This window comes from Cloeon dipterum, chromosome 1 (genome assembly GCF_949628265.1).
Source record: "Cloeon dipterum chromosome 1, ieCloDipt1.1, whole genome shotgun sequence".
NCBI lineage: Eukaryota > Metazoa > Arthropoda > Insecta > Ephemeroptera > Baetidae > Cloeon > Cloeon dipterum.
This window is the reverse complement of record NC_088786.1, coordinates 3,433,176-3,448,956: the sequence shown is the minus strand read 5'-3', so window position 1 is coordinate 3,448,956 and position 15,781 is coordinate 3,433,176. Positions and strand designations below refer to the sequence as shown.

The window sequence follows — 15,781 nt, the reverse complement described above, 5'->3', positions numbered from 1 at the left end:
GTCGGGATACCCTGAGAAAGGTTGTCAGGGTAGGTCATTTTGTTAAGCTCGATGATACCTTTCATTTGAGACCTCTTTTGTCAAAATCCATTTACGCGTTCAATTGCTCAAGAAAAACCGTGTTTTTCGACCGACCGAAGTCGAGCTTTCGTGCGCCGAGCTGGGCGAAAGGAAACGAATCAAAGGGTGATTTTAAATATTATACTATTTCACAATTTTCTAAAACTGGCACTATGAAGGGTTTTTTGAGGAAATTAAAAAGTTGAAATTAATTTTAAAAAATAACAATGGCAATTTATTTCAGGTCTCAGTATTACAAAGGATTGCTTATTACGATTTATTACAATGTGTTTAATACAATTCGATAAATTTACAGTAATTTTATGTGCATTTACATGGAAGTGTCAATTCTATCACAAAAATTAAACATTTTAATTCAAGTCTCATCGATTACAACTATCGCAGATTACATATTACAAATTAAATTACTTTATTCTAAGTCTAATCAGGAATTACAATAATAAGTCTTTATTTATTCAGTCGTTTGAAGTTACAATAATCTAGGTTGCTTTTCAAATACAGTTTAATATTATAAATTCTTAAGTAGGAAGTTACATATTATCAAACAGGAATGAGAAAAAATTAATGAAATTTAAATAAAACACAAATTGGAAATAAGTTGAAAATGAGCGAAAAGTCAGAAAGTAAGGAATGTGTAGTAAATCAGCGTGGCGACCAATCAGATGAGCCAGCTCTTCACACCACCTAGCGTCCAAATCTCTAAAGATCTCCGACGCTCTAGAGAGAAGTGGACGCTTGGTGGCGTGAAGAGCTGGCTCATCCGATTGGTTTCCGCGCTGATTTACTTGAAACCACGACTTGCTCTTAAGTTGGAAGATACATTTCAAACAGGAATGAGAAGAAATTAATGAAACTCAAATAAAACACAAATTGGATATAAGTTGAAAATGAGCGGAAAGTCAGAAAGTAAGTAATATGTAGCAAATCAGCGCGGCGACCAATCAGATGAGCCAGCTCTTCACGCCACCTAGCGTCCAAATCTCTAAAGATCTCCGACGCTCTAGAGAGAAGTGGACGCTTGGTGGCGTGAAGAGCTGGCTCATCCGATTGGTCGCCGCGCTGATTTGCTTGAAACCCCGACTTGCCGCATGGAAAAAAAGGAAATCAAACTAAAGTGTCAATCGAAGGGTCGAATCACTCACTGCATCTGGTCGTCTTCCGAGCTGGTATCTACCTCCATCCAGTGGGTCATCACTCTCAGGAAGTCGGACTCTGGAGGCTGCGAGTGGACTTGGCGAGGATCTTGTTCCCTGGCGCGCAGTTGTGGCTCTTGAGTGCCGAATTGCCCGGTCCGCTGCAAGCCCAGGAACTCAGGTTGCAAGGCAGCGGCGGGCAGAAACGCTCCTTGGTGTTGCAACCGCTCGGCTTGTTCACGAGCCTCTGTGTTTTGCAGAGCCTCGTTGAGCAGTTCTGGAAGCTGCAAAAGAATAGAGTAAGTTAAATTGTCAAAATTGTAATTCAAAAATCAATTACCTGCAACTGCAAGCTCAGGAAACACGATGCCAAGTCGTCGTTGTCCTCGTCGTCCAACCTCAGCCTGGCTGGTGTCCTCTTTGGTGGAGGTGGGTTGTCCTGAAACAGAAAAATTTAAAGTGTCATAGTATTAATTGCAAGCGTATTTCAAAGTGTCTTACCGATCCCGGCGTATTGGAGACCGCGGCCGCCCTTTTGTTGCTGGTCCCTGATGTTGAAGGCCCGGCGTCTCGAAGGTCCGTTTCGGAGATCTTGAAGTTGGGATGTCTCTTCAGCCAATTCTGCTCTGCCATCTTCTTGAAGTGGCCGACGCTAGCTGGATTTTCAGCGTCGAACTTTGTGAAGACAGAGAAATCGGCGCCGTCGCCCAAGAAGTCTTCACTGTTGAAACGGGACCTCCAGTCGGCTGTTGGCAGTGATGTTTGGGGCTGCATCTGGAGATGTTCGTTTTCCCGCCTCATGTCCTCAAAGAAGATCTCCGTCAGGCGCTCTTGCTGGCGGTCCTCTCGTTCCTGAGTGTTGAGGTTGCTGGCGACGCTCGGGGAACGATGATGTTCATTTTCCCGTCGAATGTCCTCAAAGTAGACCTCCATCAGGCGCTCTTGCTGGCGCTCGTCTCGTTCCTGGGTGTTGAGGTTGCTGGTGATCCTCGGGGAACGGAGGACGTGCACGATCGCTGAGGCGCACAGCTCGTCCAGGTCTTCTTGCGGCATCGGCTCCCAGTTGTCGTCGTCCTCGTCGACCAAGTCCGCGATGTCATCAGGATGGGAGCCGCGGCCATCAAACGTGAACTCGTTCATCACTTCCTGGCTGAAGAATCGCTGCTGGAATCTCTGCCTGGGCGATCCTTCTTGAGGCATTGGTGGACGTCCACGTTCGCGGTCGCGCTGAAAGCAAAGGGATGATTTTATTTACCAACTGCGTTCTTTTTTTCAGGTGTTTTTTCTAACTTTTCAGATGTTGTTAATTAAAATTTTCAGGTTAAATAATATTTCAGGTTTGTCAAAGTATTTCTCTCACCTGTGCGAGCTCCTCCATGAAGGCGGCCAAGTTCAACTCAGCTTGAGCAGCGTCGACGGGCTCTTCCAGCGGGGTCAAAGGGCGGGGCGGTCGCCAGTTGACGTCTTCGTCCTCCTCGTCGCCGTCGTCCATCTCGTAGTCGTCGTCGTCGTCGTAGTCGTCGTCATCGTCGTCGTCATCCTCGCCGTCGTCGTCCTCTCTGTCGTCGTCCTCATCCTCTCCATCATCAGACACGGCAGGCTCCACAACGCAGTTGTCCTGGAAAATGAAAAGAAACGATCAATAAAAGTTTGGAAATTTACCTTTTGTCTGAAACTCACATGTCCTGTGAAAAGCTGGACAGGAGGAGGAACTTCTTCTTCCGGCCGTGGTGGTGCCGGCGGTTCCTCGAGGTTCCACAGGTGATGGCGGACCGCGTTGTGGGTGAACCATGCCCCGGTGTCCGGATGCCGTCCCTGCCTGTCGTCCGGACACAGCACCATCCTGATGTCCTGAGCTCTACGTACTCTGCTGAGAGCGACGTAGAGCTTGCCGTGGTCGGACAGATATCTGCGGAGAAAAACGCCGACCTGAAATCAAAGTTGGAGAACAAAGTTAGAATATATATGTGATTGCAACGTTTGATGAACAACTAACCTTGCGCAGAGTCATGCCCTGGCTCTTGTTGATGGTCATGGCGAACGCAATCTTGAGAGGAAACTGGATTCTTCTCATCTTGACGAGCGGGCTGACATCTCCGACGAACTCGATCCTCGGCAGCTCGATGACGCGACCTCTAATCCGGTCGGCACCGCTGAGAACTCTCACCCTGACCCTGTTTCTGGTGAAGTCCTCGACGCAAACCCTGGTGCCATTGACGATCCCGCTGGCGACGTCCAGGTTTCGGATGATGATGGCAATGGCACCGACCCTGATGTTAAGGTCGTGGTAGGGCAGGCCGGGAGGGTTCAGGATGTGGAGTTCGTCCAGCTGGATGAGGCGGCGGTCTTCGGGAAGGTCTCCACCGTCGTCGACGAGAGGGTTGTTCGGATCGTCGTCGACAACGCTGTCCTCGGACAGCAGGACTGAAACCTCTTCAGGTCCCGCCATCTTGGCCAAGATCTGAAAGCATAAGAACATAAAACACATTCGTTAATGTAAATCAAAATTTGAAATACGTTTTAAGAAGCACAAAGTTGTAAAAATTCCCTTCAAGTTTATAAATATCAAGTCTAATATTCAGTTTCAAACTTACGCGGTTGTTGATCTTCCTGCAGTCGTCGTTCTTGGCCGTCAGGATGGCGCAGTCCTCGCCCTCAACAGACGGATCGTCGCCGAAGGTCCAGTGGATCAACTGGTCCAGGTTGTTGTTTGGGAGGATCCACTCGTCAGGGACGACAAAGGAACCTTCGGGAAGTTCTGGAGGGCACGGGTGGGAACCTTCGCCGATGGTCTTGAGAAGCTGGGCGAAGTCGCGCTCGTCCTCGTTGGCCCTCATGTTCTCTGTCAGATGGAGAACTTGGCACTGCGCCAACAGCTCGGAGTTCCTGAAGTGGATCTCGTCAACTGTCTCGTTCTGATTGGGGATCGGACACAGTTGACGGAGATCCCCTCCAAAGAGCACCGGGCAGCCTCCAAACGGCGAAGTTGACTCAGGGTCCTTGGCTCGCGTGAACAGCCTGTCCGCCGCCTTGTAGGCGTTCACGGACGCCATCGTGACCTCGTCGATGATCGCGAGGCTGGCACCCTGAACCAACTTGTAGCTGCGAACAGACAAACACAAAATGTGGTTATTTTCAGATTCAAAAAATTGTTTGCACATTTATTTCTTACTTTGTCGACTGGGGCTGAAGGTGAGACTCCGAGTCCCTGGTGAGAGGGATGGGCAGGCCAAGGGCAGAGTGAAGGGTGCGTCCGTTGTCGAGAAGGGCGGCCGCGACTCCGGTGAACGCCATGTTGATGGTGGACATGCCCATCAGCGCCAGCTTCTGCACGATGACTCTGTACGTGTGGGTCTTGCCGGTGCCGGCTGGACCTTCCATGAAGAAGAGCCGGCACTGGTCGAGGTGGTCGGGCGACGAGTAGTCCAGCACGGCCTCCATGATGGTGTCCACCACCTCCTGCTGTTGGACGTTCAGTCTGTCGTACTGATCTGAAATCAAAGTCGGTGGAGCGATTGTTAATAAACATATAATTCCGAGTTAAAATTCTGAAAAAGAAATCTCACCTTGGACAGCGGCACCGTCAGGGATGACGTCGTCGTCCACTGCCTCGTCCACCGTCATGTCGTCGTCGATGTTGGCGCGGAGCTCGTCGATGTTGATCTCCGCGAACAGCTCCTCGTCCAGGGGAGCGTTGTTGAGCAGCAGCTTCCTGGCGAGGTAGCGCAGCACGCGGAGTCGACTGCCTTCGGGGTCGCGTCTCAGGTGGAATTCGCCGACCAAGCTCTCCCAAACTTGCTCGAAGAGCTGAGCCGGCCTTGCTGGTGCTGCGTGGAGGAGCAAGAGGAGAAACAGGATGCGCATGGCGAACGGCGTCGCTTCCATCCCCGCCGCCTCCCGCAGGCAGTTGAGGTGCTCAAGGTCGTTGCGAGCAAGTCCCAGGGCCACAGCTGCCTCGCGGAAGGTGGCGTACTCAACCCCATCAACGGTTTTGGCGTCCTGGTAGCTGTGAAAAAAAGAAAGGTCGTGAAGAGAATAAATTGGTAATTATATTTTAAAGAACCAACCTGGTGATGAACGCTCTGTGTTGAACGATGGCGCGCAGCCAGTACCGTTGGATGTTCTTGGGGCTGACGGTGGAGACGACGCCGATGATCTTCTCGCCTCCCCTCTTGCGGCGTGTCCAGACGCGGTCCTTGTCATTCCACACGTAGTGTTGAGGCAGCTCCACAAATTTGATGCGGTTCAGCAGGGCGAGCTCCTCAGGGTCAAGCGCGTTCCTGCAGACGTCCATGAAACCGAGGAACCTTGTATTCTTGAGAGGCCGTGTGGCAGCCTCGACGATCGCCTCCTGTCCACGCGCCCTCCAGAAGACCGGCGTCTCCTCCTCAGTGTGTACCTTCAAGTCGTACACCTGTGGGAAAAAATGAAGAACAAACAACATTACACTCAGACAATGCGCACACAAATTGTCGATTCAACTCACCGTGAACAACATGTCCTTCATTGGAAGCTGAAGAGTGCGCCAGGTTGCCTCTGTGGACGTCGTGTACATGCAATCCAAGGTCTTCTTGATCTCGTTGACGCAGAGGATGCCGTTGCAAGGTTCGTCATCGTCTTCCTCCGCCTCCACCTCCGCCTCCTGGGCGTTGTCGTTGGGGGCGCCGCCGCTGATGTAGTTGCGCACCTCCATGCTGAGAGCCATCCGATCACGACGAGTCAGCCGGTTCGCATTCTGGAACAATTGCAAAAATTTCAAAGTGTTAGCATCAAAATTTCTCAAAGTTGTAGAAATGAGATAAACTCACCCGAATGCGATGCCCTGTCGTTCGCGCCGTCTGCTCGATGACCGCCATGTCCGGGCCCTTCGTGATGTACTTGACAATGTAGCGAACTTGCTTCATGTTCACGAAGGGCATGACGTTAATGTGGCATCGCATCGTCTTCAGGAGGAGCGGGTTGTACGGGACAACGTGCTGGTTGGTATATTCGTTGCCCCGAACCTTGATCTTGCGTCCGTCGTCCAGTCGCCTCAGCTGGACGAACCCGCGCCCGTCGTTGAGGACAGTCTCGTCGCGGAACGGTGCAGGAAAACCTTTCTTGCAGACTCCACCTCTGCCGCCAGCACAGAGGTAGGTGCACCGATGCAGCATATATCTCTTCACGGTGTCGTGAAGTTCAGGGTCGCGGTGTTCGTCAGGGATGGAGGTGGAGACGTAGGCATCGACGTCACCAGGGTTGACCAACTGAAACAGACATAGAAGCAAAGAATTAAAACTAAATTCAAGTTCAGGTTTTGACTTGACACTCACCGGTGAGCTGGTCGTGAGGATAAGATGGATGTGGGGAAGTCCTCGTTTCTGGAATTCTGTAACAAAGATGTAGTTAGTGACATGTCCCATTACCTGATCGTCCAGCAGCAGTTTCTTCAGCTTCAGCACTTTGGCCCAGAATGCCCGGCACACGATGTCGCTGTTGAGGGAGCCGTCATTGGGGTTGAAGCCTGGGATGTCGTCAAACTCCAGCTCGCGTGGGTTGGCCGTCATCGTGACGAAGAAAGTGGGAACACCGGTTCTCTGGAACATAAGAAAAGTGTTGAAATTAATGTTTTTCTTTTCAGGTTAGCATGTCGTCAGGTTTGTATAAGTATTGGACAAATTTTTTCAGGTTTTTTCAAGTTTATATCGAAACTTATTGAATTTTAAACGAATTTGCATATTGTTTATCGTAATTTACCTTGATGGAAGCAATGGCATGTTGGAACAGAGTCTTCATCGCCTCGTCCCCGTACTGGAAACTCCTCGGCAGGACGACGGATCTGCCGACCTCGTAGTTCATGTCGTCCGCGATCTTCTCCATGTACTCCACCAAGTCCCTCCTTGAGGCAAACATGAGCTCTTGGTCCAAGCCGTACTCGAGGAAGCTGAAACGGTTCTGGTTGATGCGGACCCACTGGTCGATGACAAATTGCTGCGTCAGGGTCCCGCAGTTCAGCTCAACCTGCAGAGGACGTCGCCGGTACATCTTGAACCTGAAAAGTTTTTCATTAGTGGTTTTTCATGGATGAATTGGATTAAACTTACTTGTAGAACTCGTTCATCGTGACGCGATTTCTTGTGGCAGTGACGTTGGGTCCGACGTGCTGGATGTTCGGGTGCCAACCGACGACTCCTTTGGGGTACATCAATGGGTAGACGAGGGCGTCGCGGTTCGGGTCGGTCGGCTTCAGGCGCACTCGCTGTCCATCTTTGACGACGAAGGTGTTCATACCGTCTGGCTCACCACCTGCCGCGAAGAGTGCCGCCACCTCGTTCTCTTCTGCCGGCAGAGCGTGGGTGTTGTGGCGCAAGGTGACCTTGTCTCTGTTGGGATTCTTGAAGACGATGGTGACTTCTCCCACGGTACCGTTGTTCCTCAGTTCTTCGTCGATGTACATGTGCGCCAGGGAGAACATCTTGAAGTAGGGATTGTTTTCTTCCATGTACTCGACGATTGTAGCGACGACATCTTCTGGAGGTTTTTGGTGCGCCAAACCTCCGACCACCTGCTCAGCCACCCTCTGGGGGGTGACAAAGCCAATGAGCTGGCAGTTGCGGCGCTGCTGGACTCCCGGTCGTCCGCCTGCTGCGGTGCCCGCCTCGTTCGCCGCTGGCCTGGGATCGAGCGGTGGCAGGTAGGCGTGCGTCTGGCCGTGGATTTTGTAGATATTTGGCGCGCGTCTTCCTGGTGTCGTCGGGAATTGCACGCGTTTGGCCTCGAACTGAGCAGGAGCGATCTGAAAGCAACAAAAGAGCAAAGGCAATGATGAAGACACGAATAATTAAAATATTTCAATTTTCAGGTTTAGCAAAAATAACTTCAGGTCAATAGAGCAAAATTAGTTTTTTAATTCTCAATTTTAATGTTTGCTAATTTTATTTTAATTTTAATTTTCTTTTCAGGTGATTTCAGGTAAGTTATTTCAGGTTGCGATTGATAAAATTTTTCAAGATCAGTAATATAAATAAACTCACCAAAAGGTTGATGGTGCGGACGTGTCTTTTGTGATCTCGAAGCACAAACACCAACTCTTCAGGATAATCTTCGGCGGGAAGAATGGGAACCTTTCCCCTCGTGCAGCAAGTGTACAGACCTCGCGCGATGTCATCAGGAGTGAGTTCTGCTGGGAAGAACCAAGCCCGGCAGTGGCGGCACCTGTAGATCCCGCCGTCGTTGTCGGGGTCACCGCCAAAGGTCCCGAGCGGAAACCTTTGGACAAAGTCGGGCAGCGGACCTCGCGCTGCGTTGTAAGTGCCCTCGCGAACTGCCCTGTTGTAATTGCGGACGTCTCGTTCCCCTCGGAGACCTCTTGGAGGTTGAGCTGGCCGCCGCGGGTCTGGATGGTAGTCGTGGTTGTCCTGCTGAAAGTCAAGTCGGTTTAAAATAGCTGCAAACAGTTTACAATGAGAAAAATACCTGGATCACGATGGGAACAGTTGGAGCTCTAGGAATTGGGAGGCCAACTTGTCTCCGCACCCACTCAGGTGGCTCAAAGGGCTCATCTTGTGGATCTTCTGGCGTTAAAACAGGCGAATCGGCTTCACCCTCACTGCCGTCAGCGGCATCAGCAGGTCCACCGTTGTCGTCGTCACCGTCAGAGTCGTCAGGGTCATCTGAGCCGCCAGGGCCACCTGGGCCGCCAGGGGCGTTGACGACTTGGACGTCCGCAGCCACAATTGGACCCGCGTCGACGTCACCTCCCAGGCTGGTATTGGAAGTGTTGACAGATGAGGCAGCTGACAAACTGGAGAAAAATATTGATTAACATGATGGGAAAAATTAAAGTTAATTATTAAACAAACCGGCTTGAAATGCGGCGCGATGTTCGGCGGCGCGCCGGATCTCTCACCACCTCTGCAGGCTCAGGGTGCTCGTCGTCATCGAGTTGAACTCCTACATGTTGAACTTTTCCGCTGAACAAATTATCAATGTCAAAATTAATCGAAATTAGTTATCAAAATTGTTACCTTCGTCTGCCCCTGCGAGCACTGGTTTGCCCCGCAGCAGCGGGAGCACTCCTTCCCCTGGGTGTCCTGCGGTTTCCCTCGGATTCCTGATCATCAGGAACGGGGTCAGCTCGAGCGGCGTCGCTTCTTGTAGATGACGCTGTTGACCTGGAAAAGATATAAAAGTGGTAAAATCAAGTTGAAAATCGTAATAATGGAAATCCAACCTGGTGGCAATCCTCCTGGATCGTCGTGGCTGTGTTGGTTCCTGAGCGACGATCTCAGGCTGCCCATTGGGAGCATCCTCTTGGCTGGGAAAATTAAAAGTTAATTTTTCAATTATCGTTTTAAATTTTAAAAAATTGAAATTTACCTCATTGCCAACCTCCTGGCGAACTCAGCGGCGACTCTCTCCATGAACATCGTGTTCGCCAACCGCGCCAGACCTGCCATGTCTGTTGGCTGGAATGAGAAGAATTTGCAAAATGTAGTCATCCAATTCGTCCACAACAATGGAAAAGTATGAGTAAACGCAATAATTTCATAATATTTATAAGACTCACCAGTTCCCTTGGTTGAGCTGGCAGATTCATTGGTGTTCCTTGAGGTGCATCTGCAGGTGGAACATTGGGCGGTGGCAAACTGGGCTGGGTAACACTGGAACTCTGTGTGTTGGGTTCTAAGCAACCTGGATTCTTGTCTGATTTTTTAGGGCGTCCACGTCGTTTTTGAACACCTAAATCAAAAATCATGAGTACAAATGAACATGATATATTAGAAAGAAGTTGGATTCAGGTAGATATTAGCAGTTATATTGAAAGAGCATGTCACCTTGAATGGTGTCGTTCTTGTTATGGCCGCTCTCTGCCCGCTCTTGACTTTCTTCAGCAACTGAAACATCGGTTGGTGGTAAACTGGGCTCGGTGGCACTCGCACTTTGAGTCCGGTTCCGCCAAGATTGGGGACGTTTGTCGGTTTTTTTTCTGCCGCCCCGTCCACGTCCTTTTTGACCACCTAAATGAAAAATTGTAAGAAGAAATGAACATGAAATATTGAGGAAGCAGATGAATTTAGTAACAGATTATTAAATTTAATAAAAAATCATGTCACCTTCATTGTTTTCGTTGTTTTGGCCGCTCTCTGGCCGCTCTTGACTTTGTTCAGCAACTGAAACATCTGGTGGTGGCAAACTGGGCTCGGAGACACTCGCATTTGAGGTCTGGCTCCGCCAAGATAGGGGACGTTTGTCTGTTTTTTTTGGACGTCCACGTCCACGCCCACGTCCACGTCCTCTTTGACCGCCTAAATGAAAAATCATAAGGACAAATGAACATGAAATATTTAGGAAGTAGTTGAATTTAGGAAAATGTTACTATATTTAAATAAAAATCATGTCACCTTGATTGGTGTCTTTGTTGTATTGGCCGCTCACCAACCACTGGCCAACGTCAATCTGCTCTACTTGATGTGGTAGGCCTTCGACAGGCGCTCGCGACGACACCGAAGTTGAGGTCGATGACGATGATGTGTCCCGACTTGACACGCTGGACGTTGCGGTTCTTGGTCTTGGAGCAGGCTTTTTGAACACCGACTGGGACCCAGTGTTGACGGTGCTGGTGTCTGCCACTTCTTCAGTCTGTTGAGTTTTGGCGGAAGATGTTGAAGCTGACTCGGTGCTCTTGGGCTTCTTCTTGAATCCACCTCTGTACTTTTTTGGCCTCGGCATCTAGAAACACAATTGACAAAAGAAGAGGGCTAATCATTAGAAATGCAATTAAAAATTTTGTTATTGGAAAAAAAACAAAAAAAGATTATTTTCCTGAAAGCAATAATTGAAAGACATGAAGAAAATATTATTAAAATATCATATGCTGCTGCACGTTCCTCCACCTGTAAATTTTAGAAACAGATGATACAATTATTTGAAAAACAAACATTACAAACAAATTCGGAATATTATTAAAAACGCACACATCTTCGCATAAAAACAATTTTCATATATTCCCTCCTTTCCGCAGAGGGAGTATACAATTCGCTAACGATGCTGGCCAATTTCCCGGCCGGTCAGAAATTTCCTAACGAAAAATTTTAGATGAAATGAATTTTTCAGCAACTCCCTCCTTTCCGCGGAGGGAGTAAATAATTTCCTAACACTGCTGGCCAATTCCACGGCCAGCAAAAATTATTCTAATGCGAAATTTGGGGTAAAAAATATTTTTCAGCGGCTCCCTCCTTTCCGCGGAGGGAGTAAATAATTTCCTAACACTGCTGGCCAATTTCCTGGCCAGCAAAAATTATTCTAACGCGAAATTTGGGGTAAAAAAAAATTTTCAGCGGCTCCCTCCTTTCCACGGAGGGAGTAAATAATTTCCTAACACTGCTGGCCAGTACCAAGGCCAGCAAAAATTATTCTAATGCGAAAATTGGGGTAAAAAAATATTTTTCAGCGGCTCCCTCCTTTCCGCGGAAGGAGTAAATAATTTCCTAACACTGCTGGCCAATTTCCTGGCCAGCAAAAATTATTCTAACGCGAAATTTGGGGTAAAAAAAAATTTTCAGCGGCTCCCTCCTTTCCACGGAGGGAGTAAATAATTTCCTAACACTGCTGGCCAGTTCCACGGCCAGCAAAAATTATTCTAATGCGAAATTTGGGGTAAAAAAAAATTTTTCAGCGGCTCCCTCCTTTCCGCGGAGGGAGTAAATAATTTCCTGACGCGGCTGGCCAATTCCCTGGCCAGCAAAAATTGTTTTACTAAGAAATTCCATCGAAAAAAATTTTTACAGCGGCTCCCTCCTTTCCACGGAGGGAGTAAATAATTTCCTGACGCGGCTGGCCAATTCCCTGGCCAGCAAAAATTGTTCTTCTAAGAAATTCCATGAAAAAAAATTTTTCAGCAACTCCCTCCTTTCCGCGGAGGGAGTAAATAATTTCCTTTTACTGCTGGCCAGTTCCACGGCCAGCAAAAATTATTCTAATGCGAAATTTGGGGTAAAAAAAAAATTTCAGCGGCTCCCTCCTTTCCACGGAGGGAGTAAATAATTTCCTAACACTGCTGGCCAGTTCCACGGCCAGCAAAAATTATTCTAATGCCAAATTTGGGGTAAAAAAAAATTTTCAGCGGCTCCCTCCTTTCCACGGAGGGAGTAAATAATTTCCTAACACTGCTGGCCAGTTCCACGGCCAGCAAAAATTATTCTAACGCGAAATTTGGGGTAAAAAAAAAATTTCAGCGGCTCCCTCCTTTCCACGGAGGGAGTAAATAATTTCCTAACACTGCTGGCCAGTTCCACGGCCAGCAAAAATTATTCTAATGCGAAATTTGGGGTAAAAAAAAATTTTTCAGCGGCTCCCTCCTTTCCGCGGAGGGAGTAAATAATTTCCTGACGCGGCTGGCCAATTCCCTGGCCAGCAAAAATTGTTTTACTAAGAAATTCCATCGAAAAAAAATTTTACAGCGGCTCCCTCCTTTCCACGGAGGGAGTAAATAATTTCCTGACGCGGCTGGCCAATTCCCTGGCCAGCAAAAATTGCTCTTCTAAGAAATTCCATGAAAAAATATTTTTCAGCGGCTCCCTCCTTTCCGCGGAGGGAGTAAATAATTTCCTGACGCGGCTGGCCAATTCCCTGGCCAGCAAAAATTGTTTTACTAAGAAATTCCATCGAAAAAAAATTTTACAGCGGCTCCCTCCTTTCCACGGAGGGAGTAAATAATTTCCTGACGCGGCTGGCCAATTCCCTGGCCAGCAAAAATTGTTCTTCTAAGAAATTCCATGAAAAAATATTTTTCAGCGGCTCCCTCCTTTCCGCGGAGGGAGTAAATAATTTCCTGACGCGGCTGGCCAATTCCCTGGCCAGCAAAAATTGTTTTACTAAGAAATTCCATCGAAAAAAAATTTTACAGCGGCTCCCTCCTTTCCACGGAGGGAGTAAATAATTTCCTGACGCGGCTGGCCAATTCCCTGGCCAGCAAAAATTGTTCTTCTAAGAAATTCCATGAAAAAATATTTTTCAGCGGCTCCCTCCTTTCCGCGGAGGGAGTAAATAATTTCCTGACGCGGCTGGCCAATTCCCTGGCCAGCAAAAATTGTTCTTCTAAGAAATTCCATGAAAAAAAATTTTTCAGCAACTCCCTCCTTTCCGCGGAGGGAGTAAATAATTTCCTAACACTGCTGGCCAGTTCCACGGCCAGCAAAAATTATTCTAATGCGAAATTTGGGGTAAAAAAAATTTTTTCAGCAGCTCCCTCCTTTCCGCGGAGGGAGTAAATAATTTCCTAACACTGCTGGCCAATTTCCTGGCCAGCAAAAATATTCCTAATAAGAAATTTCAGGCAAAAAAAAAATTCAGCAGCTCCCTCCTGTCCACGGAGGGAAATAAATATTTCCTTATGCTGCTGGCCAATTCCACGGCCAGCAAGAATTGTTCTAACGCGAAGTTTCAGGTTAAAAAGAAACTCAGATATAGCTTGAAACAGCGCGCATCTATTAATTGTACTAATTAAAGCAGCGAGCGAAACGGCGGAATGGCGGAATGTGCGCAAAACACCTCCGAGGGTGTGAAACGTCGCGAACCGACGCGGGGCTTGAGAAATGCCGGTATTAAAACTTGTAACATCTATCGCAAGTAGATTCGCAGTCTAACGTTCTTTAAAGCGAGGCGTAACGGCCAAAAGGAAATTAAAAATACTGCCAGGTGGCTCCGGCGAGTGTCGCCGAAAGGGCGGCGTCGACACAATGTCGTACGATGTCGAAAGGCGGCGGCGGACGCGGCGTCGGCGGCGAAATTAACGATAAAACCACATTTAAAACGGGCGGCATTCTGTGGTGCATTCTAAACCGGCGCGTAACAAAACGTTCGAAATTGATATAAAAACACCTACCTTGTTCGGCGATCCTGGTCCGAAGGTCCAAAGCTGCTGTCACGGTGGTCTGCTGTCCTCGTCGGCTGTCCTCGGTCTCGCTGTTGATGAAAGAAATTCGGTTAATTTAAATGTAAACAGGCAGCACGCGATTTTATTTCATCGTTTTTGGCGAATTATGCATGTAATTCCACCTTAATTTGAGAATCTGTATGTAAATTGACATAAACTACTCCATCCTGCACCCTATTTGACCACTTCAAGACCGTTATTCGGTTCAAATTTTGATTCTGAATTTTTGTCTATATGCACGAATGGCCAGCCGAGAAGCGGCGTGTGTGCGCACATAAACAAAAATTCAGTAGCAATATTTCGGCCGAAAAACTGGTTTCAAACTGTCAAATAGGTTGCCAGATAATGTAGTTTATGTACGCGAGTGTGGATACAGGCAAGATGGCATGAAAAACCGCCGAAAAATGATGAAAAATACAAAAATGAAACACCAACCTGGGGATGCGGCTGCGTGGTCTCCGGCTGCGATGAGAAGTTCTAACACTTTTTGTCGCACAATGAAACACTGCACTCACTGAAAAACACTATTCACTCACTGAAACACTCACTTTTTCACTCACAAAACACACAGAAACACTCGCGTCGGCACGATTCACTCGAAAATGTCCGCCGAATTCGCGTTCGGCCGCACAACACACGCAATCACAACACACACGGGGCACTTTTCTTCTCACGAATTTCGCACTTAAAACACGCTACACTCGATGAAACGCACTCTCACTAACACGATGCACACACTCACTATCACTAAAACACTCGCTAAGGATTGGAAAAGTCAGAAAAGTTGGGAAAAATCGAGATTAACTTTGAAGCACTTCAGGCACCTGCTGTGTCAACAAAGCAAATCGCAGTCGTCGCGGCGGTTGCTGCAAAACAGCGGTGGCGCTGGTGCGCGCTGCTTCGTACCGGTACGCACGAGATCGTGAATTATGTTCAAATCGTTGCGAATAAAGACGAAACTGGTGTTAATTGGTAAAAGAAGGTTTATTTAATATTTACAACTCAAAATAAATTACAAACAGGCAGCTTTGAGGCTGAATAGAATTGAAATTGTGCTTGGCATTATGAAAAAACCGGTAATTTTTTAATGCAACCGGTTTTGACGCTGTTAGCATTTCTTTGAATTTGTTGGAAACGACGGCGCTTGCAAGTATCCAAAATTAAATAGAAAAACGCAATTTTTTCCCCCGAAAGGACCCAAATCGCACACTCATGCATGCTGCCGATGTGCATACCATTTTTGAAGTTTCTACCGCACATAGAAAAATTAAAATACGGAAAATTCGGTTTTCACTGTTGCTCGGCTCGGCTCGGAAGACTCTCACAAATGGTTTTATTTATGAAACAATTCAACGGATCAACGGATTATAACTCACGAGGCCTCAAAAAAATCATCTCGACGAGGCACATAAATTTCTTGTACCCTCACGACCTTTTTCAGGGTACTTCGCCCTGAGATGCCTGTTTTTCATACTTTTTCAGACATTTCTATGAATTTTAAAAGAAATTTTATTAACACACGGACGGAAAACACCTTAGAATCAGGATTAATGTCAAATCTAACTCATTTAAATTGGAAATCCCGAATGAAAGATGGTACGTGCCTTCGGCACGTAATATTCGCCGACTTTATAAATCAATCCGAGTCGCG

At 47.7% G+C, this 15,781-nt stretch overlaps 1 protein-coding gene across 1 annotated transcript; it reads right to left on the bottom strand.

Annotated features, from left to right (window-relative positions):
• Window positions 1-268: 268 nt before the first annotated feature.
• On the bottom strand, window positions 269-15,770 carry LOC135934749 (uncharacterized). Its single transcript, XM_065476706.1, has 27 exons — window positions 14,566-15,770; window positions 14,080-14,159; window positions 10,598-10,925; window positions 10,310-10,501; window positions 10,031-10,213; window positions 9,763-9,935; window positions 9,573-9,661; window positions 9,427-9,510; window positions 9,221-9,367; window positions 9,056-9,166; window positions 8,670-8,997; window positions 8,228-8,614; window positions 7,298-7,989; window positions 6,951-7,245; window positions 6,527-6,790; window positions 6,023-6,460; window positions 5,701-5,949; window positions 5,282-5,628; window positions 4,781-5,220; window positions 4,387-4,705; window positions 3,809-4,316; window positions 3,211-3,675; window positions 2,895-3,143; window positions 2,575-2,832; window positions 1,716-2,441; window positions 1,555-1,653; window positions 269-1,498 (listed from the first exon to the last, which is right to left on the bottom strand). Exons 3-27 carry the CDS (start codon window positions 10,923-10,925, stop codon window positions 1,220-1,222), a joined length of 7,650 nt encoding a protein of 2,549 aa, XP_065332778.1. The 5' UTR covers window positions 14,080-14,159; window positions 14,566-15,770; the 3' UTR covers window positions 269-1,219.
• Window positions 15,771-15,781: the final 11 nt, after the last annotated feature.